The sequence below is a fragment of the Raphanus sativus genome, chromosome 9 (assembly GCF_000801105.2).
Source record: "Raphanus sativus cultivar WK10039 chromosome 9, ASM80110v3, whole genome shotgun sequence".
In the NCBI taxonomy this organism is placed as follows: Eukaryota; Viridiplantae; Streptophyta; class Magnoliopsida; order Brassicales; family Brassicaceae; genus Raphanus; species Raphanus sativus.
In genome coordinates, this window is record NC_079519.1 from 28,277,166 (window position 1) to 28,288,209 (window position 11,044).

General features: G+C 36.5%; 1 protein-coding gene across 1 annotated transcript; it reads left to right on the forward strand.

The window, feature by feature from the left end:
- Nucleotides 1–401: 401 nt before the first annotated feature.
- Nucleotides 402–5,320, forward strand: LOC108825879 (disease resistance protein RML1B-like). The gene is made up of 4 exons (XM_056994089.1): nt 402–877; nt 1,063–2,185; nt 2,306–2,602; nt 3,606–5,320. Exons 1-4 carry the CDS (start codon nt 402–404, stop codon nt 4,923–4,925), a joined length of 3,216 nt encoding a protein of 1,071 aa, XP_056850069.1. The 3' UTR covers nt 4,926–5,320.
- The last annotated feature ends 5,724 nt before the right edge of the window (nt 5,321–11,044 follow it).

The window sequence follows — 11,044 nt, forward strand, 5'->3', positions numbered from 1 at the left end:
ATAGACTTATTATATCTCTGCCTCTCTCTTGTCAACAGTTTAGGGAGGCTCATGTTCTCCTTCCTATATGATTTAAAAACTACAAGTGTTAGTTTACTTCCTAATTCTTCTATATATTTAAAAGACCACCACTAAAGAACTACATATCTATGGTTATCATTTTGCGTAAATCGATATAAGTCTTGATTGACTCTTGAGGTAAAGAACAAGAAACCCTTCATCTTAATTATTACATATGAAAGTTTCTCCCTTACATAAGTCAACGCGGTTCGCAACAACAAACATAAGGGTCCCTGTTTTTATAATATCGTTTGTGTATCTATATCTTTCCTGAAAAATCATTTGAAATAAAACAAATTGCTTCAACTTCTCTTCACCCTTTTTCTTCTCTCTTGTTTCTCATGGCTTCTCTTACTTCTTCATTGTCGACTCGCAACTGGAGTTTCAATGTCTTTGCGAGCTTTCACGGACCTGATGTCCGAAAAACACTTCTCAGCCACATGCGTGAACAATTTAATGTCAATGGTATCACTATGTATAATGATCAAAAGATGGTGAGAGGCGAAGAGATAGCTCCTTCACTCACAACTGGTATAAGAGAATCCAGGATCGCGATTGTGATTCTCTCCAAGAAATATGCTTCGTCAAGCTGGTGTTTGGATGAATTGGTGGAGATATTGGAGTGCAAAAAATCTATGGGACAGATTGTGATGACCATCTTCTATGGAGTGGAGCCATCCGATGTACGGAAGCAGACCGGGGAATTCGGGATCGCTTTCGAGGATACTTGTGAACGTAAGACAAAAGAGGAAAAGCAGAAATGGATCAAAGCTTTGACTGATGTGAGCAACATTGCTGGAGTAGACTTCCTAAGATGGTTAGTTTTTATTTTCTTAGGTTCTATTATAATCACCAAGGAAAAAATAAACAGTTACTGGTGTTATAAGGGAATGTTTTTGTTGAATAAATATTAGAACTACTTGTTATAAACTATTGGGAACAGATGAAGGTTGTCTATGTGAATATTTGATGTGCTTTCCTGTTCTTTCTTTTTTTTGTTAGTGAAAATGAAGCGGGCATGATCAAGCAAATAGCCAGAGACGTTTCAGATAAACTCAATGCGACACCGTCTAGAGACTTTGATGGCATGGTGGGACTTGAACCTCATATAAGAGAATTGAAGTCTTTACTAAATTTAGATGATAATGGAGTTATGATGGTTGCAATCACTGGTCCTGCGGGCATTGGTAAGACCACCATTGCTAGGGCTTTGCAAAGTCAAATCTCTGATAGGTTTCAGCTTACTTGTTTTGTGGACAACCTTAGGGAAAACAATCATAGTGGATTTGATGAACATGGTTGGAAGCTGCGTTTACAGGAGCAATTTCTTTCAAATGTTTTGAACCTTGGTAGTATTAGGATATGCCATTCAGGTGTGATAGAAGAAAGGCTATCCAAGCATAAGGTGCTCATCATTCTTGATGATGTGTACCATATAAAGCAATTAGAAGCGTTAGCAAATGAAACTACATGGTTTGGTTCTGGAAGTAGGATTATAGTTACCACAGAAAACAAAGAGATTTTGCAGCAACATGGTATAAAAAATACGTACCGTGTGGGGCTTCCATCTGATGAACAAGCGCTCAAGATCTTATGCAGATATGCTTTTGGAAAAAACTCTCATAACCATGGTTTTGAAAAGCTTCTACCAAGAGTGACAAAGCTTTGTGGTAAACTTCCGTTGGGTCTAAGTGTCGTGGGTTCATCTTTACGTGGCAAGGAGGAGGATGAATGGGAAGAGGTACTGAGCAGGCTGGAAACTAATATTGATCAAGATAGCGGAACTATTCTTGATCGAGATATCGAGGACGTGCTAAGAGTGGGCTATGAGAGTTTAGATGAGAATGAGCAAACGCTATTTCTCCACATTGCAGTCTTTTTCAACTATAAAAGTTGGAATCTCGTGAACACCATGTTCGATGACAGTGACTTGGATGTCAAACATGGTTTGAAGATCCTTGTAAGCAGATCTCTCGTCATAAAGACAATTGGATGTGAGGAAAGAATAGTGATGCACAGATTACTAGAACAAATGGGTAAAAAAGCCATTCAAAAACAAGACCCTTGGAAACGCCGGATCTTGATGAATGCTCGGGAGATTTGTGATGTTCTTCAACATGCCAAAGTAAGTTCTTTCTCCTGTATTTACTATATTTTTTTTGTTCAGTAAGTCTATAAGTGTCATTCTTTAAACTAAACATTTGCCAGGGTGCTTACAATTTTAATTTATTTGGAATTTGACTAGGGTACATGGAACGTTCTTGGTATATCGTTTGATATATCAAAAATCAACGAACTATCCATCAGCAAGAAAGCTTTTAAAAGAATGACTGATCTCCGATTCCTCAAAATTTACAAAAGACAATATGACGGGAATGATAGAATGCATATACCGGAGGAGATTCAGTTTCCGTGCGGACTAAGGTTACTAGATTGGGAAGCATATCCGAGCAAGTGTCTTCCTCCTACATTCAATCCTCAATATCTTGTCGAACTCAGTATGAAGAATAGCAAGCTCGAGAAGCTATGGGAAGGGATCAAGGTTGGTATTGTACTTTAATAATATAAAATAGGTTTTTATCCGCATTTTAAAAAACGTATAATTATTTTTTTGATAAATTTATAAATTATAAAAAATATATTTGTGTTTATTTTGTTAATATTCGTAAACAGATTTTGTAAATATTTTTAGTACATAAAAGTAGTTTTGCTTGGTCTTAATTACAAGGTTTTAAAAATATAAATGATTTTGATCATTATAATTTGTTGTAAATGATAATTCTATATAACTTTTATTATGATAGAATTATAGAAATGAAAATTATATATACAATATTACTCAATTTTATTTCACATTTCTAACTTGTTTTATATATTTTATTTTTGTCATGTTAATATATATATATATATATATATTCATTTCTAACATTTAGATTAAAAATGAATTTTAAATCTATTAGTTAATATTAATTTGAATATTTCATTTTTTAATATTCATTTTAAAACTTGTATTGATATGCCTTGAATCTAGATGACATCTAGGTGATAGATGCAGCATAACAGACATTATACTAGCTTAGTTATATTAAAAACGTTGCATCTAAGTTACTATGGATTGCTACATTTGATCGTGAGTGTAAACCCATAAATCCATAAATTCTAGATTTTAGATGTGGGATACTACTATATATATATATATTTTGTACTCAAAATAATCATAAATTTGCACTCCATAACTTCAATATAACTTTCAATAATAAGATAGGTGTTTGCCCGTGGACATAGTCTTAAAGATGAACCATGTTAGACGTTCTTTCTCACTTCCGTTACAACAACTTGAAATATGCTAAAAAGACATTAATTTATGTTGTTAGTTACTTCAAATTTCGTTGACAAAAAAAAAGTTACTTCAAATTTCTAATAACATATTTAGTGAATAACACTTAAGACAAATGCTAGTTTTGTATAGTATATTTTAATAAGATAGATATCCATATTTTCTCTTCATGTTATATGATGTTCTTTCTCTCTGTGTCTACGTTTAGCCGCTTGCAAATCTCCAGAAAGTGGATTTTTCAGGATCTGTTCATTTGAAGGAACTTCCCGATCTTTCAAATGCTACAAATCTTGAGAAGTTGGATCTGATAGGTTGCGAGAGCTTGGTAGAGATTCCATCCTCTTGTTCGAATCTTCATAAACTACAGAAGTTGTGGGTGACTGGATGCATAAACCTACAAGTAATTCCAGATCGCATGAACTTGGCATCGCTTGATGAAGTCCTCATGAGAAGATGTTCAAGGTTGAGAAACATTCCAGTCATGTCAACGAACATCAGAAAGCTGTGTATATCGGAGACAGCGGTTGAAGATGTGCCTGCATCAACTAAGCTGTGGATTCGTCTTACGTCTCTCAGTATAAACAAAGGTGGAAAGCTCAAGAGATTAACATATCTCCCCAAGAATGTCACAGATCTAGACCTAAGCTATTCCGATATACAAAAGATTTCAGATAGTATCAAATCCCTTCATCAGCTACAGAACCTTAATCTAGCTGGTTGCACAAGACTCACAGCTTTACCAAAGCTCCCTGGCTCGCTCAAAACCGTAATAGCGGAAGACTGTGAATCACTGGAGGCCGTATCTAGCTCTTTGAACACCCCAAATGCGCGGCTCAATTTCATCAACTGCTTCAAACTGAGTCAACAAGCAAGAAGAGCAATTTTTAAACAATCTTTTTTTATAGGAGTGGCACTCTTACCAGGAACAGAAGTGCCTGAAGAGTTTGATCACCGAGGCAGAGGAACCTCATTGACTATCCGTCCAGACGGCAACCCTTACAGCGGCTTTGTGGTTTGCGTGGTGATTTCCCCTAAGCAGCAAGAGATTAGTTTTTCCCAGCTAATGTGTCGTCGCATAGGCGTGGCTCAAGACGACTTCTATCCAGTTGAAATGTTGGTCTACGTAGGCGAAGTCCACAAGTTTCGAAGGGAGCATCTATTTGTATTCGACTCTCGGTTTCTAGAGTTTTACCCCACTGATATGAGCAGAGAGATAGTACTCGAGCTGAGCAGCAACTCCAATGATTTCGATATTATTGACTGTGGTGCCAGGATCTTGACCGAAGAGAATGGGAGCAATGAATCTGGCTTAGACGACCAAGTGTTAGAAGATGAAACTGAGATTGGACCTAGCGAAGCCTTTGAAGATAGCATCGAACATACAAATGAAGGAGTCTGTTACTCGGAAGAAGGGGACAATCTTGACGGTGGAAAATGTACTGATTGTTGGAGTTGGCTCTTCCTCTGCTTCGATCTCTCTGGTTTAGTGGGAGACATCAGAAGCTTAGTTTCTGGAAGAAGAGGGTAGAAGCTAGAAGCAGGGAAGCATTCGTATGGTTGCATTGAAAAAGCATAACAAGATGATGATTACGTTGCTAGCAGATCTGTTTAAATCTGAAATGTGGAAACAACTTGCTTTGATCTAAAATGAGGACATGAATTAATGGATGTATCATCAACTCTCATCCCCTGTTTTGGCATTAATCTTGTTGGAAAGTGCCTTAGTCAAAGACGTTACAACATGGTCAAGTGATTACGTAATCTATTTTGGTATGACTTGCATGTGAAAAGAAAATAACTATGTTTAGACATCTGTAATATTACGTGTGTTGTGTTTTGGGAAGCCTTTGCTTCTAGGAAACCTTTAGATTATATATGTACGAAACTCTTGTAAAGTTGTAGTAGGTGTGTGAAATATCGAAAAAAAAACTTTATAAAACTACAAACTGGTATCAGAGCACTTTTTTTAAGGGATCTATGATGGAAACAGAAACAAATTTCTCCAGCACACCACCTGTATTCGATGGTGAAAATTATCAAGCTTGGGCAGTTAGGATGACAGTTCATCTTGAAGCTCTTGATCTCTGGGAGGCTATAGAAGAAGATTATGAAGTGTTTCCCCTGCCTGAAAATCCCACGCTAGCCCAGCTTAGAAATCACAAAGAAAAGAAGACAAGGAAGTCTAAAGCCAAGGCATGTTTATTCTCTGCTCTGTCAAGCACCATATTTACAAGAGTAATGAATTTGGGATCAGCAAAAAGTTTTTGGGAATATCTCAAAAAGGAGTATGAAGGGAATGAAAGAACCAAGAACATGCAGATACTTAATCTGATTCGGGAGTTTGAGATTCAGAAAATGAAGGAGACAGAGACCATAAGAGAATATTTAAATAAGCTACTAAGTATTGTCAACAAGGTGAGACTTCTTGGCAAAGACTTCTCAGATGAAAGAATTGTAGAGAAGATTTTGGTATCTATACCTGAGAGATATGAATCTAAAATTTCTTCACTTGAAGAAACCAAAGATTTATCCAGTATCTCTTTAGCAGAATTGGTAAATGCAATGCAAGCTCAAGAGCAAAGACGATCAATGCGAGAAGAAGGATCAATGGAAGGAGCTTTTCAAGCAAATAATGAAACTCAAGAGGCTTTTCAAGCAAAGGGAGTTTCAGATAAACGGATATACAAACTTAATAGCAATGAAACCTGTCCTCACTGTAAGAAGACAGGTCATGAAGAAAGAAAGTGTTGGTGGAGACCAGATATTAAATGTAGAAAATGTGGTAAACTCGGTCCTGTGGAGAGAGTTTGCAAGACACAACAAAAAGATGAAGCAAATGCTATGATAGAAGAAAATGAAGAAAAAATGTTTGTCGCAACAAGCTCTGTAGCAGCTAAGCTCTCAAGTGATTCTTGGTTGATTGACAGTGGTTGTACAAACCATATGACCAACGACAAGGAACTGTTCAAGGTACTAGACACATCTGTTACTTCTAAAGTAAGAATTGGAAATGGTGATTTTCTTTCCGTTAAAGGGCAAGGAACGGTGGCCATCAAAAGCGTAACAGGTGTCAAATTTATTCAAGATGTTCTCTATGTGCCTCAAATCAACCAGAATCTACTAAGTGTTGGACAGTTGCTAGAGAAAGGCTTCAAAGTCATTTTTGAAGACAAATGGTGTTTGATACAAGATGCAAAAGGATGTGACTTGTTCAGAATCAAAATGAGATCGAAAAGCTTTCATCTAAACCTTATGGAGGAGGATTATATGGCTTACACAAGCACAATCAACAATGCAAGTTTATGGCATAAACGGCTTGGTCACTTTCATCATGGTGGAATTCTTTATATGCAGAAAAACAACATGGCAAAAGGAATTCCTTTGTTGGAAAGTGAGTTAGGAGATTGTACAGCTTGTCAATATGGGAAGATCACAAGAAAACCATTTCCTAAAACAACTTGGAGAGCTACAAAAAAGCTGCAGCTAGTACACACGGATGTTGGAGATCCTATGAGCACACCATCCTTGAATGGTAGTAAGTACTATATTGTGTTCATTGATGATTACAGCAGATTTTGTTGGATTTACTTCATTAAATTCAAGAGTGAGGTACCTAACATATTCTGGAAATTCAAGGCTTGGGTGGAAAATCAAAGTGGTTGCAAGTTGCAAACTTTGAGGTCTGATAATGGGACTGAATACACAAATAAGACTTTTGGAAAGTTTTGTGAAGAATCCGGTATTGAGCATCAGTTTACAGCTCCATACACCCCTCAACAAAATGGTGTAAGTGAGAGAAAAAATCGAAGCATTATGGAGATGGCAAGATGCATGTTGCATGAAAAAGGGCTTCCAAAGAATTTATGGGCAGAGGCTGCAAACACTGCAGTATTCTTACTCAATAGGTTACCAACAAGAGCTTTGGACAAAAAGACACCATATGAAGTCTGGAATGGGTACAAGCCAAACATGTGTAATCTGAAGACGTTTGGTTGCCTTTGTTTCACTCATGTTCCATATGTGAAACGAGATAAGCTTGACAAGAAGGCAGAACCTGGAGTGTTTGTTGGTTACAGTGATTCTTGCAAAGCTTATAGAATCTTTCATCCTCAAAATGAAAAGCTTTTGGTAAGCAGAGATGTGACTTTTATGGAAGATAAACAATGGAATTGGGAGCAATCAGATTCAGAACAGGTGCCTAGGATTCTACAAGACACTGAAGATGACATCGATAATATTCCAGTGAGAGGTACGAGATTACTGACTGATATCTATCAAAATTGCAATATTTCTCTTTGAACCTGGTGAATATGAGGATGCTGAAAAGGATCACAAGTGGATTGAAGCAATGAATGAAGAGCTTAGAATGATTGATAAAAATGATACTTGGCAGCTAGTGGACAGACCATCAGACAGAAAGATAGTTGGTGTTAAATGGGTTTATAGGACTAAACTCAATGCTGATGGATCTATAAACAAGCACAAAGCCAGATTGGTGGCAAAGGGATATAGCCAAGTATATGGGGTGGACTTTTCAGAAACCTTTGCTCCTGTAGCACGGTTAGACACAATAAGAATGATGATTGCATTGGCTGCTCAAAATACTTGGAAAGTATTTCACTTAGATGTCAAATCAGCCTTTCTAAATGGCTATCTTGAAGAGGAAATCTATGTAGAACAGCCTGATGGGTTTAGAGTAAAAGAACAGGAGGAGAAAGTCTACTTGTTGAAAAAAGCTTTGTATGGTCTTAGACAGGCTCCAAGAGTATGGTACACAAGAATTGATGATCATCTTCGGAAGATGGGATTTGTCAAAAGTCAAAGTGAAGCTACATTTTATATCAAAGAAACAAGTGGTAATTTACTTGTGGTTTCCATTTATGTTGATGACCTGCTTGTGACAGGGAACAATGAGATGCTAGTGGGTGCTTTCAAGTCTGAAATTCTCAAAGCGTTTGAGATGACTGATCTCGGTTTGATGTCTTATTTTCTTGGAATGGAAGTGCAACAAAGAATTGATGGAATTATTATACATCAAAGGAAGTATGCAAAAGAGATTCTTAAGAAGTTTCAGATGGATGATTGCAAGAGCACAGACACACCAATGAATCAGAAGGAGAAATTCAGCAAAGAGGATGGAGCTGAAAAGATAGATGAAAATAAATACAGAAGCTTGATTGGTTGCTTGATGTATCTCACATCCACCAGACCTGACATAATGTTTTCTGTAAGTTCTCTCTCAAGGTTTATGCATTGTGCCAGTGAGTTACATTTTCAAGCTGCGAAGAGAATCTTGAGATATGTTAGAGGAACAACAGAGTATGGCATCAAGTATACATGTTCACAAAGTCCCAAACTTGCTGGATTTTCTGATAGTGATTGGGCTGGATCTATTGACGATATGAGAAGCACAACAGGTTTCTGTTTCACTTTTGGATCAGGAATGTTTTCATGGTGTTCAGAGAAACAGGATGTTGTAGTTCAGAGTACTGCAGAAGCAGAATATGTTGCAGCAAATGCCTCTGTAAATCAAGTAGTTTGGATCAGAAAACTACTTGCTGATCTACATATGGAGCAAAATGAACCAACAGAGATATTTGTTGATAATCAAGCTGCTATTGCTATCTCAAAGGATTCTGTTTTTCATGGCAAGACCAAGCATTTCAATATCAAGCTGTATCATCTGAGAGAAGAACAGAAGAATGGAGAGATAATGTTGGTGTACTGCAAAACAAACGATCAAATCGCTGATGTATTCACCAAAGCTTTACCAAAAGCAAGGTTTGAGTATCTGAGAAACAAACTAGGTGTTTGCAGGAACTAAGGCAAGGAGGAGATTTGTTGGAAAGTGCCTTAGTCAAAGACGTTACAACATGGTCAAGTGATTACGTAATCTATTTTGGTATGACTTGCATGTGAAAAGAAAATAACTATGTTTAGACATCTGTAATATTACGTGTGTTGTGTTTTGGGAAGCCTTTGCTTCTAGGAAACCTTTAGATTATATATGTACGAAACTCTTGTAAAGTTGTAGTAGGTGTGTGAAATATCGAAAAAAAAACTTTATAAAACTACAAATCTCCTCTTTCAATGTCAAGTTTTTGGCATTCATCTCTTTTGATTGGTTCTCTTTCACAGATATGCTCAAAGAGTAAAGTTAACAAATAAACCCAGGAAAGCACTTGTTAAGACCTCAAACTTTTGGGTTTTGATTTCTAAAGAAACACTAAGACACTAGTTAAAGCTCATCATGATTCTGTTTAATAATCTTCAAATATACCTTGTTATGGTATGCTTACCCAGAAAGGAAGTGCCGACGAGTCCAATCACCAAGGCAATTGGTTCCAAAATTTTGGGAACTCAAAGCAGATGTTTCACTTGGCTAATATTGATGATTCTGAACACTAGATTTAGGATGTGTTTTTGGGGGATGACCTTATTTCAACGTAAATTTTACATGTTATGTATTTTCCTTCACGAAATATGTATAAGAATACGTTTGACTAACAATTCTGACAGTCAATATATTTATAAATACTATTTTGAGAATTCATGTGATTTTTTCATATTTTTGTTTAGTTAAGCATAAAATATCTAGTATTACAAAGTTCGTAAAGAAGAAGACACAACGAGTAAAACTTATGTTAAAACTTAAAATAGGCCATTTCCGGTATTATTGAATACAGATTTAGAGTTATTTACTGGGAAAAGAACTGTCATCATGTTTTACTCTACCAAGTAATATTTCCTTATTTGTCCAAGTATGAAGGGTCCCGAGAACCAAAGATCAAAGATTTCAAGTTGAGATAGGGTGTTGCGGAAAGAGACCATATATAGGAGAAGTTATGCTGTTAACTCTTGTTAACTCTTAGGGAGGAGTGTTTGGCTGGATGTAGGATTTGGTTGAAGTCACCTCCGTGGAAAAGAAGACAAAGACATGGTCTGGTGAAGGTTAATTAGCTCTACCCATAACTCTTGTCTTTCATCATTAGTGTTGACAGCATAGATAGCCGTGAAGATAATATTGTTGCTATTTGAGGTGTCAAGCTCACAGGTCATGGATTGCTTAGTCTGGTTGATTATTCTGACTTTGGCAAGTCCTTTCTAGATAAGAACTATGCGTCCACCAGCATCAGAATGGTGGTTTGAAGCGAAATTCTAGCCAGGACAGGTCTTGGACATAACATGCTGAAGTAGGGTTTACTTTATGTGAGTCTCAAGAATAGCTCCAAAATTGGGTTTATTAGAAAAAAAGCCATTGACCAAAAGAGTTGTGCTTGTTCTGGTCATTCAAACAGCGAACGTTCCAAGAAATATCTATTAGATATTTATTATATAAGATATTACATATATTTGTATCTACATAAATTAGGAAATATCATTAGTATAAATATGTATGTAATCTCAACTATTATTTTTATGAGAGTCAATATACAATTCTTCTAATCTTATATTCTCATCATTCTTTCATTATCAGAACCCATTTGAATGTCCTGGAGAAGGAGTACATCCGCGGGCTTGCGACTCCCCTAAATTCAACCAGGCTAAAAAGTTATGTTTTAAAAATAAACAAAACTTTTTAGATGTGAAAACGGCAAGAGGTTTTCTTTCAAAAAAAAAAGAAAACGGCCAGAGGAAGCAAATAGG

What these genes read in the sequence shown, in the direction of transcription:
- LOC108825879 (XM_056994089.1), top strand. Translation starts at nt 402, where the DNA reads ATGGCTTCTCTTACTTCTTCATTGTCGACTCGCAACTGGAGTTTCAAT. An exon ending in GGAGTAGACTTCCTAAGATG is followed by an intron (nt 878 to 1,062) that starts GTTAGTTTTTAT and finishes TTTTTTTGTTAG; the next exon opens with TGAAAATGAAGCGGGCATGA. An exon ending in AGCTATGGGAAGGGATCAAG is followed by an intron (nt 2,603 to 3,605) that starts GTTGGTATTGTA and finishes GTCTACGTTTAG; the next exon opens with CCGCTTGCAAATCTCCAGAA.